The sequence below is a fragment of the Capricornis sumatraensis genome, chromosome 8, assembly GCF_032405125.1.
Source record: "Capricornis sumatraensis isolate serow.1 chromosome 8, serow.2, whole genome shotgun sequence".
In the NCBI taxonomy this organism is placed as follows: domain Eukaryota; kingdom Metazoa; phylum Chordata; class Mammalia; order Artiodactyla; family Bovidae; genus Capricornis; species Capricornis sumatraensis.
Window position 1 is genome coordinate 98,063,285 of NC_091076.1, and position 9,548 is coordinate 98,072,832.

General features: G+C 58.6%; 1 protein-coding gene across 1 annotated transcript; it reads right to left on the bottom strand.

Annotated features, from left to right (window-relative positions):
• Nucleotides 1–43: 43 nt before the first annotated feature.
• On the bottom strand, nt 44–9,218 carry SMARCD2 (SWI/SNF related BAF chromatin remodeling complex subunit D2). The gene is made up of 13 exons (XM_068976816.1): nt 9,003–9,218; nt 4,492–4,676; nt 4,271–4,313; nt 3,988–4,110; nt 3,099–3,254; nt 2,591–2,686; nt 2,350–2,451; nt 2,040–2,201; nt 1,812–1,909; nt 1,515–1,650; nt 1,232–1,354; nt 1,012–1,113; nt 44–920 (listed from the first exon to the last, which is right to left on the bottom strand). The coding sequence occupies exons 1-13, from the start codon at nt 9,216–9,218 to the stop codon at nt 867–869; spliced, it is 1,596 nt and encodes a 531-aa protein (XP_068832917.1). The 3' UTR covers nt 44–866.
• Between the last annotated feature and the right edge of the window lie 330 nt (nt 9,219–9,548).

The window sequence follows — 9,548 nt, forward strand, 5'->3', positions numbered from 1 at the left end:
AAAGATTTATTTGGAAATTTCCAAACCTGCCAGAAGTGGCGTTTGCCAAGCCCTCGGCCCACCCTCCTTAACAGGCTCCAAAGAGCAACAACAGTCCTCCCCATCTCCCACTGCCCTCCACCGAGCACACACACACCCACGCCTCAGGCCACGCCAGAGAATTAGGGTGCCCTCTCCCTAGGAGGCGTTACCCTGGGCCCAAGAACCGGGGTGACAGCCCTCTGGCATCGCAGGAGATGATGGCGGCCAGAGCCGCTTGCATAGATTGAGAAAAGAAAATAAGGGACCCCCAAGTAGGGCTCCCTGAAAACCCCCAACACACCCCCATAAAAAAAGTGGCTCCCGCATAGAAAATCCTGCTCCACAAATAGTGCAAATAACCCGAAGGAAAGGAAATTACCAGCAGCAAGGCTGGGCTGGTAGGAATGGCAAAGAACTTTGGTTTGGAAAGGCTGGGAAGAAAGGGAGCCATGCTCCTCTTCCTCACCCCGCTCCCTGGAGCCAGCGTGGACACTCGCCCCAAGGGGGTCTGTAAACAAGCAAAGCCAGGGGCCTCTGGTTCCAAAAGGTCTCGGTTAAAATGTCAAAGCAGAGCCTCCAGGTCCTTCTCAGGCCTGCCTGCAGGGGGCATAGGAGGCCTCTCGTGAACCCAGTTAAAGCCAATGTGTAAGTAAGAAGGCTTTGGAGGACCAAGCAACAAGGAATCCTATCACTACACTTAAGAAACTAAAGCCGGGGAGCCGAGGGTAACTGGAGATGCCCCTCACCCCCTCGTTATCCTACGTGTCTGTGCCCCAGAGGGTGGTCCCCTTCCAGGCTGAGGGCATGGCTCCAGGCTGGGAAGAAAGGAAGGGGTCCCTGAGCAGTTAGGTCAGGCGGATTCCCAGCACCTGTTCCAGTTCCTGCCTTCGCTGCTGCACCTGGAGCAGGGACAGACCAGCGGCTCAGGCCCGGCTGCCCACCCTGCCCTCCGGTATCCCCTCCAGGCCAGTCAGGGCAGAGCCGCCTCACCTTGGCAAAGATGTGCCTCCCTACTGCTTCCTGGGCCCAGGGCTGGTGGTAGAAAGCTGCTCGTCTCTCCTCCTCCGGGTTCCCAGTCACATCAGTGATGATCTGTAGAGCGCCAAGAGCAGAGCTGAACGCAATTCCCACCCCTGAGCCAGAAGAACGGTGCTGGGGACAGAACCCCCAGAGCTTAACGTGGGATCACCCTCAGGAAAAAGGGGCACACCTTGAGGTCCCGGCGCTGGGAACGGAGCCACTCCTGGATGAAGTCCTGGGGGTCAGTGCTGAAACTGAGCATGAAATCCCTCTGGGTCTTCAGCTGGTTGATGGACTCAATAGTCTCGTGGATCTGGGCAAAGGGGTACGTGTCAGACTGGCTCCCACCCCGACAAGGTCTGCTTCCAGCCCCAACCCCAAAGGACTCAGGTCCCATCCCAAGGTACTATATAAATGGAAATGCCCGACACCTGCCCATGCTCACTGGGGGCCCAGAGGAGGTTGGGGCCCACCTTGACATCAAGGGAGGCGATCTCCTGCTGATTGGTGGTAGAGGCCAGAAAATTGCTCATCTGGGCCTTGAGCGGGTCATCCACCTCCACGTCAATGTCGTAACAGGCTGTCTTCTTCTGGTCGTTAGGGTCCACGCTACACGGCACACGGGAGAGGGAGCTACTTCCCTCCCGCCCGCCCGGGGCCAAACCACACACACCCAGGGAGCAAGAAACCAAACGCGCTGCTTCGCTTTGGCTTTAATTGAAGTCAAAGGTAAACCCCTGAGAGCAGCGTTCCTCCCCCTTCCCGTTTACCTGATGACGTGGTTGATGACAATCGGGTCTGGATGCTGCAGCAACCCTGCCAGCTTCATGGGAATCTCAGAGAAACGTAGTCGGCCGCAGCTGAAGATCTGGGGAGGGCGCCAGAGGGTCGGTGACGCCCTGGTGGGCACACGGGGAAGTGGCCCGTCCCCGGGGCGGTGTGGCGCCGCAGGCAAGGCGGGCGGGGGCCGGAAGGGGAGGGGCGGTGTCCGCGCTTACCTGGCGGAAGTAGCGGTTGCAGTTGATGTACTCGCGCTCGTGGCCGTCCTGCAGCTGGTTGTGTTTGATGTAGAGCCACAGGGCCTGCATGATGGCAGCCCTTGTCTGCGTGTGCACCCCCAGCAGCCTCGCCAGGCGGGGGTCCAGCTTGTACTGCGGGGGCTGGCGTGGACAGACGGGAGTCAGAGGAGGGAAAAAAAAAACCCAAAGCAGGCTAGGGCAGGGACAGGAAGGGTTTCCAATGGGCACCTGCCCCCGCCCCAGGTGAGAGTCCCCGTGAGCCCAGACGTGGCCTCAGGGCACTCATCACCTGATGATCCAGCATGAGCAGGAGGGTGCACTTGACGTTCAGGTCTCCAGGCCGCTTCACCTGGAAGCCGTCTGTCTCCTGGGTGGTGGGCATCCGGTGCCACTGGCAGGAGGAAGGGGAGTCAAGCTCATCACCAAAGGGACGGGCAACATACGCCCCCGGCCCTGCAAGGGGACTGAGGCCATTTCTCTGCCCGCCGGGCACGGCACCCTGTGCTCCCAAGCCCCAGGCCCGCTCTCACCTCTACCAGGTGGTTGTCCGGCCCGTAGAGTTCCTTGTCCAGCTCGATGACGAGGCTCTTAAAGAAGGAAGAAAACTTCCGCTTCTGTTTACTAGGCTGGGGATGTAAAGGGGGTGAGACAGGGGTGCCACTGAAGGTTCAAGCCTAAGCCACATACTAAGCCCCGAACAGAGGAATATTGTTTCAGTCCTAAAGCTCAGGGTACTGAGGATTCTCAGGCCCTGAAAGAAGCGGGGAAAAGTGAGACCTGAGGCACAGAAAGGGGCCCTAGGCAGCCCCGCTGTCAGCCAGTAAAGGACCAGAATTAGCAAGGGCACCCCTTCCTCAGGACACTCTATCGCCATCTGCAGGAAAAGCACTGTAACAACCACACAAACCTCCCACCTCTGGACTGGGTGCTGTGCCCTCTCCCTCCAGCAGGATGACCCCGGAAGTGCCCAAGTGTCTGGCCCAAGTCTGAAACCCACACAGACCACTGCCCCTCCAGACACCTCCTTCCCCAACTCACATCATCCAGCAGTTTTCCCTCTACTCGGAGTTCCCAGGAAGCCACCTTGTCCCCTGCGGGGGTTCCTCCAGGGGTCCCTGTGGTTCCTGCACTGTCACCTTCTGCCTTGCTGGGACTGAATGTATTGGAAATATAGATCCGCAGCTTTCGTTTTTGCTAAAGAAAGACAACAGGTTAACTAGACAGGGACCAGCTGCTACCCAATCCTCCCGTCTGAACTCATTTCACACCCATAGAGAGAGTGCTATGGGTCAGGCCCCTAGTGAGGCCCTGGGAATTGGGTGAGGAAATCTCATCCCTCACCTTCAAGGGACTCACAACTTTATGGGGAAACAGATGCAGTACCAAAAGGTCCAATACAGGGGCATCGGTGGTGTGACAGATACACTGAGGGTGCTATCAGAAGTCGCTGGCTCATAGTTTAAGTGAAACCCACTCACTCATCGTGGCTACAGAACATCGTCTCCCGGAAAGCCTCCACCATTCAAGGAACTGTTCTCTAGATAAAATTTCTCTAGGGACGGGGAAGAAGACAGGAACTATCCTCATCTACCCTCCAGCTTTGCCTTTCAAACTTCTGACCATGATGTACAATATTAATGTTTTAAATTATGATCCAGGATCTGCACATATATGCAAATATATGAAACAAAAATGTCATAATTCCTTTGCTACTGTGAAGAATGATCATTTCTACAACCCTAATGTTCCATTAAAAACAGGCTGGCCTCACCACATCAAAGCAAATTCATGCTAAATGGGCTGTATCCTACAGTGTAAAACATCCTGCTCTAGCCCATCAGAGACGCCCACTTGGCCCCTGGAAAACAAGCCCAGGGAGGGGCAGAGAAGCTTGGGGAGGCCCAGGAGCAGCTGGGGCTGCACACACCGTCAGAGGCTTTTTGATGGCCTCCTGGATTTCCATCCGCTTTCGAGCAATGGTCTGGTCCAGCTTCCGTTCAAATGCCAAGAGGTCCATGTACGCCTGAGACTCTGGGACAAGCTCCCGAATCTGGAAGTGTGGAGGGAGCAAGGATCCATCAGCTCATTTCAGCTGCAGCTCTGGCTCCTTCCTCACTTCCTCCCTCGCCCCAAGGTGAGGGGAGACTGAGTCCACCCTCAGCCAACCAGCCCTTGGGTGGGCCTCTTAGGCCCTCTCCCAACATACTCACTCGCTGAGGTAGAACTTTATCTGCCATCTTCCTCCTCTTTAACCTAAAAGGACAGAAACCCAACGAAGAAGTCAATGGTCCAAAGGACCTCCCCGCCTCCCCACCTCTCCAGTCCCCAGGACCTTCCCCAGACAACCAGGAGTCTTCCTCAGTCATCGCAGCCCTTAGGACACACGGAAACCGTCTCACTAGATGGGGTAGAAGAAACAGGAAGGTCTTACCCCCGGCGCTGGGCAGGCATCGGGGGCTGGGCCTGAGGCACAAGCAGGCGTTTTCGGAATGGGTCCATCATGGTGGGTGGCATGCCAGGTCGAAGTGGAGCAGCTGTGCCAAAGGGGGAGCCGGCAGGGGGTCCCACCTGCAAGCCAGCCATGGGCATCCGGCTCCCTGGGGACATGCCAGGCCGCTGGGGGAAGTGAGCCAACGGGGGTGCATAGGTCAGGGGTGGGGCCCAACGGGGCCCGTAACCCATTCCTTCCATCCCTCTCCTCGGCCGGGTCCAGTCCTGAGCAGCACACCACGGGGCCGCCGAGCCCAGGCAGGAGTGCCAGGAACAAAGGGGAGCAAGCGCTTGAGAGCAGAAGTGTAAACCACACCTGCCCCGCCCCCTTCAACCGCCCTGGCAGCCGTGCCAGCGAATGAGGCCCGCAGAGCCCAAGGGGTGGGAGGAGAACACTGCCTGCAGGGAGAAGGGCCTGGGGGAGTTTTTCAGGGCCCATTGCCACTTGCAACCACCTTCTGGCCCCAGCAACACTCTGCCCGGCTCCCTGGACCAGCCGGCCTCAAGGCTCTCAGATGGTGCCACCGAGCACTCCATCCTCTCCTCCCCCAGCTTGAGGCAGAAGCCAGGCGCACTGTCGTAGCCAGGCGGCGGACTGTGGCTGTGATGCGAGCAGGCTGACGGGGCACAGCCCCAGTGCCCGTCCCCAGTCACCGGCCTGGTGGTGTGACTGAGCAGGGAACGGCAGTCCAAAGGGCTGGCAGGCCCATCGGCAGTGGCGCCGCAGGTGAGCAAGCTGCAACAGGATGGCTTGGAGCCTGTCCCGACGGGTGGGGGCAGCCTCAGGCAGAGTACACAGGCCATCTGGTCGCCATATGGCCCCTACTCACCACCCAGAACTGGACCCTTCTCTCACCTCCCTGCTGCCCAGCCCCCAACCTCTAGGCCTGAAGACTCCAAGGGGAAGCTGTGGCTCCCCAGTGGTCTGTGGAAGGGAGAGCAGCTGGCACCTGGCCTCTGCCTGCGGTCCGCACGCCACCTGGTGGCTGGGGCTGCTTGGCAATGCCAAGCTGGAGAATGGAGATAAGATTAGCCTGGGATGCAAGGATCAAAGTCTTAGGATCAGCAGAGGAAGCTGGGTAGGAGGTGGCTTCTTTCAAAACCTGCAGAAGGGATTTCCCACTGAGGTCCGGCTCCCCAACATTACTGTGGAACCCACTGGGGAGGAGCCCCCACCCCCTTTCTTGTGGCTGCAAGGCCTGCAAGGCCTGTTTGGCAGCTCTGCCTCGCACACACTGTCCCTGGCAGCTTCACAGGGCTGGCCCCAGGGCCCAGATTATGCAACCAGCACAACCAGCCAACCAAGCCAGGCTGGGTGGGGATTCACACCAAATCAAAGGACCCCCCCCGCCCCCCCCAACCCCCTTCCCTGCCAGCATCACAGAGATGAGATTCCTACTCCAACTCTTCATCCCGCACTCATCCCACGTTCTCACCAAGGACGGTCAGATTCTTGACCAGAGGCAGACACAGGAAAAGAGGAGAAACACGACCCAAAGACAGGGGGGGGGGAGAAGGAGAGGGGTGGGAAGGAAGCATTTGGGAGGATGGGGGGCCTCTGGAGTCCTGCCATAAGTCTCCTCATCAGGAGGAGGCTCCTCTGAGCTGCGGAGAGGCAAAGACAGCCTGCTTCTCTGCCTTAATGAGCCAGAGCTACACAGCTAGAGATGCTAGAAAAAAAAACTCAGGGTGGCCACAGCTGAGAGCCCGGCCCCCTCGCACCCTAGACTCGAGTGTTTCCCACCAGCGCCTGAGCTGAGGGCGTGGAACGACTGAGGCAGGGAACCTGCAGAGTGGGAGGTCCTGAGCACCACGCAGCCCGCCTAGGCAGGTGCTCCCGGAACAGGAAGTCTCAAAACCAGGTGGCATAGGCCGGGCCTGGAGGAAGCCTGCGAGGACCTCCAGCTCGCCCAGGGCCCCAAACTTCTCCCAAGGTGGGAAGGGGCCCCTGGAAAGGCGGCTTACAGTTCCTGCAGTCCCAGCTCAGCCTGGCCAAGCTCCACACCTGGGCTCTGAAGCACCAGTAATTCCTCCTCTTCTAAAAAACAACCCAAGACTTCAAAAAAAATAAAAAAAGAACAGAGCCCTGATCTCTTAGGCTCCCTGACCCCTTTCCTGCAGCAGGGCTAGGGAGGCCTGGCTCCACGCCCTGAGCCTCAGATGTGAGCAGTAACCTCCTCTCCCTTAGCCCAGCACAGCCCATGTCCTCAACCGGACTCCGGATCCACCGCCCAGGACAGCAGGGGTGGGAGGCCAGTCTGGCCCCTGGTGCCTCTGAAGGCTGGGCCTAAGGACCAAGAAGAAGAGAACCTACCTCTGCAGACATACAAAATATTTTCAACCCTCTGGCGTGAACCCAGCAATCTGTGTTCTTTGCAGGGGTGGGGGGTGGGGGGTGGGGGGTGGGGGGGCGGTGTGGTGTTTGTTTTTTATTTTAATATTATGTTTTCTTTAAGGTCCTTAGTAGACCGTGACCCACAGCTTGAAACACTCTGTAAAGAGGTGGGGTCATCACTTCCCTTCCACCAGTAAGCTCCCCTATTTGCCCAACGTGGGCTTGAGAGCCTCACTCCTCCAGCTCACCTCACATGCCCCAGCAGAGACACACCCCCTGCTCCTCAGATCTCAAGTCCCTTCTCCCAGAAGTCACATAACTGGACTTGGAAAGAGGCCACATAGGATCCTCCTTGAAGTCAGCAGACATGAACTGGGCCCTCCCTCCCCCCACACGTACACACATGCCCCTTCCCTGGAGGAGGAGGAGGCCATGAGAAGCTGCAGGGGAAGCCCAGGGAGGCAGAGGCTCCGTGCCTTCCTCAAGGTCCCCTCTCCTGGAAGCCTGGGGTACCCAGCCAGTTAGCTCAGCCTTGCCACCGGTCCAAGGCCACTCCCTCCAAATCACTCTGGAATCCGTCCTCTCAGGGCTTTCCCCAGGCTTAGGAAATTAGAGAGGCTCCTATCTAGTCCTTGGAGCCTTCCCCGGGGCCAACGGCCCCCAGGGAGGCTCCTCAGCTAACTCACCTAAGAGTTGGAATGACAGACCCAGGGATCCCTCAGTGACACCCTGGGCCCATGAATCCCCTGGAGTGAGAGCAAGATGGGAAAGATGAATCCCAGCTGGAGTCTTGGGGATCAGGTCTGTCTCTGTCAATAGCCAGATCCTTGGTTCAGAGAGAAGAGGGAACATGAGGTGCAAGAAGGAAAAATCACCGTCCCAGTGAAGCATCTCTTCACAAAGTGGGGACCCAGGGCTCCTACTCTATGAGGAACCACTTAGGGGACCTTTACCTGGGGGCAAGAGGGAGAGGAGACATGAGAATCTCCCAGCTGCCCTGAGAGATTAGCAAGACTTCCGTGTCAAGTGCTGGGGCACACAGATTGAAATATGTTGTTGTTTAGAACCTAAAGGCTAATTAAAAGTGGAGAGGAGGGCAGGAAAAAGGATGAGGGCAATTCCCAAGCATTCTGGGGCAACCAGAAACAATGAACTTGGGGACTGGTAAGCCCCACCCCCAGTGTGAGGCTGTGTTCCTCACACACTGACCCCACAGTTTCTCCATGGCCTTTGAAGCTGCAACCCGAGAAGTCCTCTGCAAAGCCAGACCCAGAAGGGGTCAGACAGAACCCTTTGAGGCAACTCTCTGCAGGCTCCTCCAGCCCCAGACCAGCAGTACTCAGTGGTGCCTCTCTGTTCCTCCAGACTAATCAACTCCTGGACACTATGACACCAGGCAGAAAGCCAGAAAGTCTGTCCAGAATGGGCTAGGCTTTCCTCCTTCCTCAGGCCTGTCCACCACCCTCTCTGATCTAACCTAGAGGCATCCCTGTGTGAAGGTGCCAGGGCCTGGCCCAGTAGTAGATTCCCCTTGCACGGGCTGCAATCCCCATCCTCTGCCTTCTGTGCCCCTGGGAAGCCAGGCCCTTCTTCCTCCTCCTTAGCAGCTGGGAGCCATCTCAGACACGCTAAAACTCTGCCAGTTCCCAACTAGGGGGAGAAAAAAAAACCCAGAGCAGACTTGGAGTATAACCAAGACCAATGCAGGGTAACCCTGCTTTCTCAATGAGGGCTCTTTCCCAAAACTTTCTCATCACTTCCCAGGACCCTTTACCCGAAAATCTATACTAGATTTCTCATTCCACCCGTCCACAACTCACTAGCTTCGACTACGCCTCCATCTCTCAGTTATTCAGAATCCCCGTTCCAAGGAAGACCCCCAGACGCTCCCAAATGGTTCAAACCCTCCACCCGAGTCGCTCTTACCTTCTCCCTCAAATCCTCCACCACCACCTGGCCGAGCCCGAGGGTCCCTGCCCTTGCCCCCCACCGTGCCCCGTGAAATCCGCATGCAGAGCCTCTGTGCCCCCTATTCAGGAGGCTGCCCCAGGGCCCTCATTAGAGGCCCCCAGCCCCGGGAGTGCTCGAGGCGCCGCCCGCCCATCCGCCCTCCTCACCTGGTACTGCGCCGCCGGGCCCGCGGGGCCCATGGGGCGGAAGGCAGCGGCCCCGGGGCCCCCCACGCCTCCAGCCGGCCCAGGCCCCCTAAGCGCCGGTCCGGGCAGCATGCCGGGTCCCGCTGGCGGAGGCGGCGCTCCCAGGGCCGCAGCAACCGCGCCGCCGCCAGGGCTCAACGGGGGCAGCGGGAACCCGCCCGCGCCACGGCCCGACATCGCTCCGTCCCGTCCGGCGGTGTCTCGGTCCGGACTCCGGGCTCCGCGCTGAGTTCGCTCCGCACTCCGTGCTCCGGGACTTTCCGATCTAAATTCCGGGTTCTGGGTTTTGTTGATCCGGATTCCGGGCTTTCCTAATCCAAGTTCGCGAGTTCTTCAGAAACCCACTTTGGGGCAGTGCCGATCTTGATTCCGGTCCTGCCCGGAAAATTCCGGATCCGGGATCTGCTACGGGCCCGCTGCCTCCCCGGGCCTCCGGAGGTTTGGCCGCCAGCGTCCAGTTACCCAGAGGTGGTAACTAACTCCCTGCCCCGCCTAACCCAGCCCAGC